Raw genomic sequence first — 12,821 nt, forward strand, 5'->3', positions numbered from 1 at the left:
TCTTTCTTAAGATTTATCTTGATTTGTAGTCTTGACAGAATGAATTTGCTAAGAATAATTTGAATGGCACATTGACAGAGGGCCTTATAAAAGTCTGTGACAGTGCTTCATTAACTTAATCTATTAAAAAAAAAAAAGAAGACATCTTTCAATCAGTGGTATATGTTGTCAAGTAAAAAAATTTGCAACCTCTAAATTCTAGACATAGGCTTTAATAATTATAGTCCTCCAGGCACTAATTTGGCATAGCACTTGTAACAGAAACATGCCTTAGTCCTGGTTTTTAATGGACTTTTATACTTGCTAGCTTTAATAAAGTCTATCAGCTTTATAGTAGACATGCATCATCCCTTCTGGACTGTAGCTGTGATAGGGGGTTTTTAACTGTAATAGTAGGAATTAAACCCATACCAAAGCCATGCCTTTAGTTCCTTTAAGCATAATTCAAGTATTTTAACAGCACAAGGATGAAATAGGTATAGTGAAATAGTGGTTTAAGTTACAGGAAGAAGAAAAATAGCGCAACTGGTTTTAACACTTTATTGCAAACATTATTCTGTATTGAAGAGAAAATTGGATAAGTTATTCTCAAGTAGCTTTCAATAGGAAATTTGTCTACTGCTGTTTTTTCAGTGTTATTCACATTTTGAATGTGAATAACAGTTGTTTTATTTGTGCTAAGGCCAAAATACTGTAAGGCTGCAGGTCAACCAAATCTGTAAGCTGGTGCTGCCACCAAAAGCAAGACTAATCTTTTTTTTGTGTGGACTGTGGTGTTTGTGCAGCTGCACAGTGAACCAGATAGGAAAAGTAATCTGTCTTGAAAATAATCTTTTTATTATTTTCTAGGCTGTTTTTTTTCAGCAGAATCTAGTTGTACAGCTGCACAGTGAACAGATCAGCAAACAAACGTGATGCTAGACAAAAATGGTTTGTGGGAATGAGTGAATGAAGCAGTGGAGGAGGGCGGGACTGCTGCTTTAAGTACACCACCATCTTAAAATGTTTGTTGGACTTCAGCCTTAGTTCTAACAAAAACATTTGCTTACTCTCAGTAGAAAAATAAGATATTAAAATGCAGGTGTAACTGGTTCAAGTATTTAATTCTTCCCAGCACTGGTATCTTGAAAGAATCTCATTAAGCAGTAGAATGCTGGCACAAAATCAAACCAGCTCAGTTATAAATTTTGTGCATTAATAGATGTTTTATGGACTACGTACGGTTTATATATGAAAGACTGAAAGCTAATTCTTGGTAAGCAAAACTAATACTTACACAATTTCCAACTGTTTTGATGGATTTATATTCTTTTGAGCTTTGAGAAGGATCCTGTACTCAGCAATTTCTTACAAATTGGCTTTTTGAAGAAGGCTGTCCACTTCTGTTCAGAATAAAATAAATGCCTCTTTCTGGATAACTGAGCTAGTAGATTGCTACTGTATTAGTTTAGGATCTTTTTCTAGCATGCTTAGGATTTAGCATTTCAAATACTTAACATTTCAGATTTTTAAAGGCTTCCTGGGGTGTTCAGTTATGCATAAATGCTGTCTGTCCTACTTAAGTCTTATCTGGCATTAAGCAAATATGGCTTGGATCAATTAGTTAAAGGTCTCTTCTTACAAAGTGCCCCTCCTACCATGCTGTAGATTTTCAAATGACTTTTACTTAAATCCACAAACCTATTTCACTGAAATTGAAGAGGAAAGAAAATACATGAGATGGGTGAGAACTACAAGTTAGAAGTGGTTAATTGTAACTTTTTAGCTCTGTAGTGTGTTTTCCTGTTTGCATATCCAGAAACTAACATCAGCTTAAAACTGATAAAACAAAAAGTGATTATTATTTAAATGTTTTTATGGCTTTCTTAAGGTATCGTTCAGTAATGGCAATATATTAAATTCACGTTAATATTTTAAAACATGATTTACCTTTAAAATATGTGCTAGATTAACAGGATTTTATATTCCTGCATTTGTTAAAAACTTGGAATTTGGAAAATAAACTGTGGGTTCATTTGGATGTTCAGATTCCAGCCTTTTTCTGAACTGAGTATTGGTATGAAATAGTCCACAGTTGCTGGAGTGGAAGTGGCTGGGGGCTGCAGGCATCTCTCCTGCATGTACATTGGTGTAAATACCTGCAATATAGGCAATAATCTAAATTTTCAGGAATTGTAAGAAAAGCTGTCATCTCTTTAAGAAAAAAAAAAAAAGCCATTTATCACAGAGCTGTTATTCTGAGCAGCTCTTAATAGAAATTCATGACATAAACACTTTCCAGTCCTGAACAAGGGAAGTAGTTTGGTAAGGATTTTGCTTTGTCTTTAACACCTTTTGTGTTTCTCAGTTCTCTGAAACTTCTGGTTGCCTGTGAGGTGTTACTAAGGCACTTTACTCACTGTGGTATTCAAGCTGAGTAACTACTTAGAGGAGTAAGAGATACTCTTCAAAGATCTCTTCGCCATGTAGAAAAAAAGAGGGCAACACATTCTTCAGAGAAAACAAAGAGTTAAAAAGGGATTGAAACTAAAACAACCTGGAACGGCGCATGGGAAGGGGAGAACATTTATGTTACATATATTTCAGGTTATTAAAATTGTTGGGAGCAAACGGGAAGAGGGGAGAAAATTGGGCAGTTCAGAATATTTTGGTTGGTGTTGTACACTAACAAAAAATGATAGATGGGACTTTCAGTTGAGTTTGAATTTTGTTTGACCACATTACTTGAACCAAAGTTTGTTGTTTTAAGTAAAGCCTAGCTATCAAACTAGTTTGTGATAGATAAAATATCTCCCGAAATCATTTTTATATTCCAGGCTTTAAATGAGGTCTTCTGAAAAATAAAGTGCTAGAAAAGAAGAGCAGTTGAAATAGAAGGCATTGTGAAGAAGTTTTAGGAATCAAGGGAAACTGAATGAAAAAGGCTGTAAAAAAAATACCAACTTTCATCAGAGGTGATTTAGTTTAATAGATGAAACACCAAAGGCAGACAGTGGTTTAGCACAGAAATACCGTGAGTTTTCCGTACAGAAAAGAGAACTTTGCTGATGTGTTGCTCAGGGACTTTGACCTCAAACCTTTGATTTAAAACATTGTATATGCATATGCAGTCAGTACTGCCTTTAGTATGAATGATTTGCTTGCATTTGTGAATGAGGAGGCGACGGGGTGCATTTGGCAGCACTGTATGTGATTTGTGCTATGTCAGCTGGTGTGGCCGAACTATTTATCTTATCTACTGTAAGTTTACACATTTGTTCTAACTTTGCAGCTTGACTTAGGGTGGAGGTGTCCCACTGCCTGTGTGAATCCTGCAATACTTGTTCTTGTTTGTAGTTCAAACCGGATTAGGTGCTCTATTTCCAGCTCTGGCCCACGGGTGCTGTAGTTTCTTACCTGACAGCTAGCTAGGAGAGGTTTCCCCCATGTCTCCTAACCATTACTGAGCTGGGGAGGCAGAAGGGAGTCAAATGAGTGAATAAAATACGGCAAAGGCTGACAGCAATAGTAGGCAGAATCTTTTTCAACTTTGTTGTAGCCTTGGCCTCAGGCTGCCGTTCCATATTGTTTTGGAGGGATTCAAGAATCTTAATGTTCCTATATTGAGATCAGCTATATACAATTCTGTGCCACTGAAATGTATAGAATTTAAACTTCAGGTTTCTGGTATTCTACACATATGAATACTGCCTGACAGGTTAAAGATGACAGCTATTTATAATTGCCTAGAGAATAATGAAGCTTGTTTAAAAATAAATAAATAATCAACTCTTAAATAGTTCTCCTGTTTGAGGCTTTTTTATGATGGGTATGTTTGTTTTGTAAGCGTCTCTGTTCTGTAACAGGAATTACAATAGAAGATACAGAAGATTGTATAATAGAAGATTAAAAATATTGTGCTAGGGTTATTACTATTTAAACTGAAAATAGTGAGATGTCTAATTGATCTTGAAATTGGTCTGATAATTGTCAGCTCTTGTATTTCAGCAGTGAATTGTGGTCATCGGTTACAAACTATTTTAACCAATAGGGCATGGAGAAAAGGTACCGTTCAAAGCTAAACACTAGAATTAGGGATGCATGACTAAATTTTCAAAGTAATGTATTCCTAGTATTGTATGAGACAGTCACATGAAAAAGATCATGAGGTTGTGAAAAGGATTATGATCATGAATTTCCTGGTAGAGATATTTTAGTCTGAATCCATGCTTGTTTAAATGAGAATAATTTAACTTCTTCTGGTTATATTACCATTATGTGGCAGAGTGAGAAAAGGTGTCTTACCTACAGAAGTAGTATCCTTTGAGTAACTAAAATTTACTTAAACTTGAGAAGCTGTTTTCACTAGTGAGAAAGTGAAGTTAAAAAGGTACTGAACGATTTGCTAGAGCATTACAGTACACTGCGTGTACTTACCTGCTGCTGACGTCTTCTGTGCAAGCATATTCAAGTTCACCTTTCTCCCGAGGTTTTCATTTGTCTTGTGTGTATCTTAACTGCTTATTCCAGATCCTGAACCTGTTCTTTGCATTCGGTAACATTCAGCGTTGTAAATCCCACTGATGGAAATCTGCATAGAAATGTGGAGCTCTGTTGATCTGTCACCAGTCATACTCCTGACCCAGTACCTTTACTTAACTGCCAGAATGTTTCTGCTTCCTGGGATGATGTAAGTCACAGAGCCCAGGTTCTCAGCCCGTGTGAGAAAGAGCATATGTTCTTTATTTAAAGGTTATGGAGTGAGTTTCCAGACAATTATACAAACTGAGAGTTGACTTAGTCCAGTGACTTTTGGATAAAGATTTGCAACCAGTTTCATTGTACTCTACTAGTAACAACTCTGTACTTATCTGTTTCCTCAAAGGAGAATTCAGAAAGCTTTTGGAAGGTGCTTTGAGATGCTTTCAGTGTTTCTATTGGAATGCCAGTGATGTATTTATACAAACATTAAGGATGCCTTACATGGAATCCATGAGTGAAAATGACTATATGAAAATAATATCTCAGTAACTTTTGGAGGTGGACTAATTTACTTGAAAAGATGGTCACAGCCATTAAAATAATAATTGCAATGTAGGTGATTGAACTGGAGGCAAACTGGGGTCATTCCAGACTGATGGTTGAGCTGGTGTTCATAAAAATAAAACAGTAGTATACAGTGATTACGCATTGAGCTCTCTGGCGTGCCTGGAATCAGTTTTGTTGCAGGTGCCTCCATTTGACAGTTACTCTTCTGGTCTTATATTTGAAGAGGGGTCAGTATTGCAAAAGAGAGTTCTGTTGTGGTTATTAATCTTGCAAGCTTTGAAGCTTCAGGAAAACTCAATTTTCATCTTCTGTGAAGGTTAACAGGAAAAAAATTTCCCTCAGTCTTCGTCAACACATTTATTTTCTATATAAAGTCATTAAAAGGTATCCGTTCTTTACCTTTGATTCTTTTCCTCTGTCAATCTTTTGCATGTATAGGAGCTTCCAAGAGAATTTATTTGTGGGTTTTTTTGTGCATTAGTTTTGGAAGTCCTTAAGCACAAAACCCACAATGATATTTTAGGAAATTAAAATGGATCTTAAATGTTTGTGGTTTGCTGCAAAGCATTTTCATGACCAATTTAACAAAGCACATTTTAGTTCACAGCTGGGGAGGGCTTGAGAAAGGCAACTAAATTTACCATTTGTTGTCTGAAAGACAGTATCATGTTAGGATGTGTGGACAGGGTCACGTGCATCTTTGTGAATGTAGGATCAGTCACAGCTCTACTCAAGGTGCACATAAGGAACTAAAACTGCTTTCAGTGTAAAAAGAGTTATAAACTTCACCAGTTTTCCTGTTATTTTACATCCTTGCATTTGCCGTAATGTTGTGGTAGCGTTCGGGTATGCAGAAAGCAGGGTGGATGGAACTTCTGTCCTTACCCTTTCTCTCAGCTCTCATTTGTCAGCCATGTTTTAAATTTAACTAGTTACATGTAAAAAGCCCTACTGTACTTGTTTCCTTTGTCTATTTTAGTTAACCTTGTTAAACTGCTCAGACTAGTCATTCAACTGTTCAGATCGATTGGGAAGCTCTATGCTGCTTTCTTTTTGTTGTTTGCTCCTTTGCTGATAGGGGGGCTTGACTATCTGCTATGTGTATGTACCAGAACTCTTGCAAATGTTCCACATTTCGTTTGGCTTGGTAACCAGCAGAACAAATTAAGTCTTGCTAGAAAACCCTGGCAGTCTTCACATGATTTATTTTTTCTTTAAAAACTCCAAGTATTTTAGAGGTTATTCTCTTCCCAAAATTAAGTCTCTAGAAAACAGAATTCATAAAATACAGTTCTTGGCTTATATTTAGCTTTCTAATTCATTGACATTTTTACATAAGCTTGGATTGTTTTTTCTTTAAAGTTTTTCTTAGAATAATTATTCTGGCTTTACATGTATTTTTACTAGCAGATGTAGACAAAAGAACACTGTCGTACTTTGTAACATAGTGAATTGTTTCCAGCTCTGAACACGAGATCGACTTCTGCAGTGTCCTCTTGTTATCTGATGTTGAATAGTAAGTTTCTTGCATTTAATACAAAATTGAAAACCACATGTGTAGATGATAGAATCTCTATAAATTGGTACTACTTATTTGAGCTTGATTGTATCAGCATTAACAGCACTTTAAGTTGCATAAACAGATGTTTTCCATATAACGTGATTTTTAAATGAACATCCACTTAGATCTTTGAAATCAGTAAACTCATGTAAGTAAAAAGTACAAAAAATACAAACATTTCAACAATATATTGAAGTTCATTAATGACAATTTATTTTTAAATCACTAATTACCAATCGAAATCAACCTTAACTATTCTGTGATTCTGTGAAATAGGGAATTGTGCAGTGTGTGTCTTTAGTGGGGGTACTTTAACAGTACACGAGAGAACAAATGATCTGTGGGTTTTCAACTGTATTATCTGCCTGTCATCCTCATAAATAAGAAAATACTGTATGGTTGGTTTAAAATAATGTTTATTCTTTGTAACTTGTATTTTAACAGGATTTTCGGTATTACACGATATTGTAAACACAGGTGCCTCTGAAAATATACACAAAAAATGTTCTGATATGACTGACTGTAAATGCTGATCTTTTTATTGTAACTGCCTCCTGTTAGTATGGTATGTAAGACTGCATCTGTAAAATACACAGAGCCTATCTTACTGTTGGATAAGTATATTAATACAGTTTATGCAGTAAAAATACTGTGATTGTTATTCTGTGAATGGCGGTATCTAAGAGGATTTGTGAGTAATTCAGTTGGTACAAAGAAGCACCAAACTGATAATCATGTAGTACAAACATTAAGATTGCTCTCACACCTAAGTGCTTCCCCTTGTGTTTCTTATAGGAAACAGAGATGAAGGTACACATGCACACAAAATTTTGCATCATTTGTTTGCTGACATTTACCTTTCATCAGTGCAATCATTGCCATAAAGATGGACATCACCGTGGTCCCAAAGGGAAATGTGGACACTACCATAATGACTGTCAGATCTCAAATGATTCCTACTTCCAGAATGGAGGAACAGAATCTATGCCGAGTAAATTTTCAACGTTGGAAGCTGAAAATGAACAAAAATACTACATTGAAAAGATTTTTGATCGTTATGGTGAAAATGGAAGATTATCCTTTTTTGGCCTGGAAAAGCTGTTAATAAGCCTTGGTTTAGGAGAGGTAAAAGTAGTGATGATAAATCATGATGATATTGGCCATGATCATGTTTCTCACTTATATGCTTTAGAAGTCCAGGAAGGAAAGCATTCTCATTCTCATAACCATCCTCATAGCCACTCAGATTCAGAAAACCAAACCATGGCTGTAAAGAGAAATCATAAATGTGACCCTGAGAGAGAGACAGTAGCACTATCAGTAAAAGATGATGGCAAACACAGTCATGACCAGAGTCGTCATCATCGTCATCACCACCCTCGTCTACATCATCATGACCATAATGGTACACATCATTCTCGTAATGATTCAGTTAGTCATAGTGAACATGGAGAACAGAACCATGAACCTTCAACCGAGACAAACACAACTCAAGATCAGCCAGAAAGAAAACAGCGCAAACAGAAGAAGAAGCAAAAGAAGATCAGTGAGACTTCAGGAGATTATGCCTCAGATCATGATTCGGGTGATCAGCATGAGCACAATCGTGTTCATAAACTTGATCATGCACATGATGCATCTCACTTGCATGTACGCCGTCATGAGCACAGTAGCGATCGTTCTACTAGTCGTGGACATCAAGATTCCAGTTTAGGTAATGAGGATGGGCACCACCATACCAGCAAACGAGAGGCACCTCGTAAACAGGGTAGTGTAAGAAAACGTGCTCTTTTTCCATCGCATAGTCATAAGGATCATAATGAGGATGAACGTGGTCGTGAAGAGGTGAGTATTAAATGAAGAACCGGTAAGTTGACTTTCACTGTTGTTACGTAACAATTGAAGGTACATGCCCACAAATAAGTGCAGAAGCACTGAGACCATTGCATAACACAGGTTGCAGAGTGAAAAGGTGAGAGGTTACTGCTACAGTTTTGAGTTTACTGTAGGGGTGTTGCTTTCTGTCTGCCTGTCTTTTCTCAGAGATCTATTTTCATACATATTTACCTGTATAAAAGAGCTCCTTAAAGCTTTCTGAGATACCGTGCTTACAGGTGGGGTTGTTTCTCTTCCCAGTATTCATTAATACTTCACTCACAACCTTCTTCCCTTTATTTTGGATTTCTTTCTGAATCTAAGATGATTAACATATTTGGAAACTGCATGGAGACTCTTTCGCAAAGAAACAACTGCATCTTTTTTTTCAACATGCTTCGAATTTCTTTGTCCTAAGAGATTGCAAAGCAATGTAAACGAAGCTTCAGTAGCACTGTGGTCAGTGTAAGCTCTTTCATTTCTCCCTGCAGCATCCATTATTTCTGCCTGGACCATAAGTATACTTTCCCTTCCCCCTTGCAGTTAACTACTGAAGCAGGGCATTTTGCTGTCATGGTTTTAAGCAAGAAGTCAGGATAGGAAAGGATGGAGTGTGTGCTGAGGTTGAGGTTTTAATCTGAATTAAGAAATGAAGCTCCTAACAGAGAAGGTCACCAAGAGAAGTGTTAGAAAACATGGTTTGGATATATGTTCTTGCACTCCTGTTGCTCTTTCTTCATTGCTTGTACTTTGTAATAGTAAGACTATGGAAACTCATTCTCACTGACATCTATCAAAAATCATATTGGTGTCTGAATTTATAGTGCAGATATTTTTACTGTTTCTTCATAAACCACTTAGATCAGCTAAGACATGTTTTAGCACTGGTGAAATGTTGTGGGCCGGAGTTTCCACTTTCTGTTTGTGTTCTCAAGTTGTATGCTTATATTTTCCATAAGTATAGTTTTTAATGAAGTAGTTGCTTTCATACTTAATTTGTTTGTACAATTTGCTTGCAGTGCTTAAATGTTACCCAGCTGCTACGGTACTATGGTCTGGAAACCAGCTCTCCAATATCTCCTGAATTGTTTGTATACATGTGTCCTGCTTTGCTATACCAGATTGAGAGAAGGCTTTGTATTGTACATTATGATGAGCTTGAAGATGTTATGAAAAGTAAAAATGCATCAGTTGAGAATAAGGATAAAACAGGTGCATCAGGTAGGTGTTTAACATCTAAAGTCTTCAAAATCATTTTGCATTGTAAATATTAACTTGAAAGCTTAAAGTTGTCATACAACTTAGTATTGACTGTAAAGGTACAGTTACAAGTTAACATACCTATTAGAAGAAATTTGAGACAGCATGCTCCTTTAAATCAGGAAACAGCATCCTGTTTGGCAGTATAATGGCTTCTAAGTGACAGTGGCTCAGGGAGGCATACCTTTCTTTCTTGTAACTTTTTATCCTTTTTCATTATTTTCACTTCTTATTTTATGTTTGCTTATTTTTACTTCCTTTTATGGGTCTTCTGTCACTGGGGCCTAATATCCTATCTTTTGGCCTGTGGCCCAGGCATTTTGGCCTGGATTTGTCCCACATATCTTTGGATATTGGGCTCTTTTAGGAGCCTAGGCAAGGTACAGAATCTTTGGGGATGAAAGGACCTATAAAGGTGACCAAGTCTACCCACAGTTTCGATTATGTTCTTAAACTCTGTTACGTACTTTGTCTCTTAATGTGATTGAGGTGGGCTGGCGTCACTATCTCCAAGTTGGAAAGTTGCAGCATTAGTTTGGCAGAAATTTTCTTAATGAATTTGATCTGGATCTATGTATTCAGGAATTGAGAACAACACCTTCATCAGAACTCATTCACTGCAAAATACTAGTTTAGCTGTTACTGGTTTTATGTTCTAGCAGTAATGCAAACTTGTAAAATTGCCATCCAGAATTTTTTGTGAACTGAAGAAATACAAAGACTTAGGCAAGACACAAAAACATTCAAATTGCCATTTCTGAAACCACTTCCCTTTTCTGACTTCCAGTATCAATTCTTCTATACTGCTGCTCTCTTAAGCATATGAGAAGTATTCAACCAGAATCCTCTGTTGGCAGTTTTAAGGCAGTTTGCCTTGAGTTAAAATCAGTAGACTTTTGTTTCTTCTTACCATAGTTTTAAGCTAAAAATATTTTTACTCCTGTTAAAGCACTTACTGTAAGGGTGGCATCCATTGTGATTTCATAGTTGAGCATGCTTTTACAATACATGCTTACTCTTGCTGTCTTTCTGAAGTTATAATGGAACTGTTGACGTGTTTAGCTCTGGTGTAGTGTTAAAAATCTAAAAAGTCTTGGGTACAATGTCCATGTTTTGAGAATAACAATACTGGTAATTACGAGTATTTATTAGGACATAGGTGCTTATTAGTACCATTCAAAATAAAGCATGAAGTAAGTACATTCTCGTAGATAACTGTTGGAAAGAATGCATTGCTGCTAATTTTTCTTAACAATGCTGGAGTCATTAAAATAATTGCCTTTTTACACATGAATCTCCTGCAGTGACACAGCTACTATCTTGTTAACTGTTCAAAGGTGGTAAGCCAGATCTAGTGTGTGTTTTATATGGCAGCAGATTGTTTTGTGGGGTAGTTTCACTGTAGTAAGGGTTGACCCCTGCCTTATTACCAAGAGGATTTCTAGGGTAGCTCTAAGCATTTTCTGCCAATTAAAAGGTGGAAACCATGTACAAAAACCGCCATGTTGCACATGCTTTGAGCCAGTTTAATTAGGAAGTTTCTACAGATGAGTGCTTCTATTTAAAAGAATGCATTTTCTGTATAATGAGGAAGGCAGTAGATGAATAACTTGGCTTGATGACCTTCAACATTTTAAGGAACTTAGTTTGCAAAATCAGTGAAGCTTATTGTGAACATTTAACATGCTTTATGGCAACTGGGATCTTAAGTATAAATAGTGTGTTTGCCAGTTAATTGTGAAAAATCGGGTTTTATGTTATGGATTGTGAAAACACCTCTAAAACAGGTCAGCTTGGCTAGATAATGATAAATCATTCTTCATAACAATCTTCTGTGTACCCTTGTGCTAACTACAGTGAGATTTCAGTTTTTGTAATAATCATCTTCCTTTCTTGAGGAAGTGAATCACAAAATAACAAATCTTAGCTGCTATATGGGGATTGTAGGAGGTGTAGGACGAATGTCAGTCATAGAGTAACTTAACCTGCAGGTTGTAGGATGCTATGAAAATGAAAATGTGTGCTTACCTGAGCTAAGGTAAACCTTTTTAGATAGGAGTATTTGCCAAAGTTAGGAGGATACAGACATTTTTAAACACTTGTTTTCTCTGATTTTCTTTAGTTCTAATTAAAGCTTTCAAAAAACCAAAGAGCAGTGCTGCTCCTGTTCATTGATACTAACCTGTAAGGTTTCCATTTAGTTCTGATAGTGCAGTTTTCTAAAGCAAGCTAATTTAGTTAACTGAGGACCAAAAACTGAGGAAGCCATGCTAGGTTTTCTTCCTGTAATTTACAGATAGTTCTGCAGTTAGTTCTACTAATAGAGTATTTTAAAGGGCTTCTAAATACAGCTGAGTTTTCACAGTGTACCTTGCTGGGAGAGGAGGCATTGAAATCATCAAGGGCTTCTAAATAATTTGACTTAAAAGGAAAGGTACACCCTACTATGAATCAAGCTAATAGAATTGATACAAGTAAACAGTAACAGGTCTTTTTATAGTGGAGATCAGTTAGAGCTATCAATTAAAAGTGTTTCCAATACCTTGTACATCTGCCTGTGCAGGTACCAGTGTTCCTGAACCCAGGAAGGCTTTGTTTCAGTGGAGCCTTTCTGTTATCTGCAAGCCTTAACAAGAAAAGCAAGCTACCTAACCATTGTTGGCCTTCCAAGGAGTCTGCCTTACTATGGAATTAGTCTGTTTTAATTTACAGGTAGCTGTCCAAATCCAGTTTGATAAGCTGTCTGTTGTTTGTTACCCACTGTTGGAACAGAGGGCCCTTACTGAAGAAATTGTTCAGTCACAAACCTCTTCTTTTTTTCCATTTTATAAGCACCTGCACAATAACTTCACCTACATTGCCAAGGCTTTATACAGTATTCCTAGGAGTGTTATACAACAAGCTTTTGTAACTTAAGAGCTCTTGCAGTGTGCATAATATTGCATATTAGTTCCACTTCTATAATAGTGTTTTGAACACTACAGATCAATGAAATCTTTCCATAAATTTATTTTATTGGAATTTTGTCACAAGTCTTCCTTAGTAGTCCTTTTTATATGAGGAGTGTTGGTACATAGATGTAGCTGTGGGGCCATGT

At 36.4% G+C, this 12,821-nt stretch overlaps 1 protein-coding gene across 6 annotated transcripts in view; it reads left to right on the top strand.

Annotated features, from left to right (window-relative positions):
* The window catches only part of SLC39A10 (solute carrier family 39 member 10), an 88,611-nt gene that overhangs the window by 60,739 nt on the left and 15,051 nt on the right, over positions 1-12,821 (top strand). For all 6 annotated transcript variants that reach the window (XM_061376944.1, XM_061376935.1, XM_061376929.1 and 3 more), the window contains exons 2-3: positions 7,385-8,434; positions 9,484-9,685. In XM_061376944.1, coding sequence (XP_061232928.1) covers positions 7,394-8,434; positions 9,484-9,685 — 1,243 coding nt within the window. In that variant the 5' untranslated portion in view covers positions 7,385-7,393. The remainder of the gene's footprint in view (positions 1-7,384; positions 8,435-9,483; positions 9,686-12,821) is intronic.

Source organism: Neopsephotus bourkii, unplaced genomic scaffold, assembly GCF_033783945.1.
Source record: "Neopsephotus bourkii isolate Nb327-2 ecotype Australia unplaced genomic scaffold, CSIRO-AGI_Nbou_v1 NB_196, whole genome shotgun sequence".
NCBI lineage: Eukaryota > Metazoa > Chordata > Aves > Psittaciformes > Psittacidae > Neopsephotus > Neopsephotus bourkii.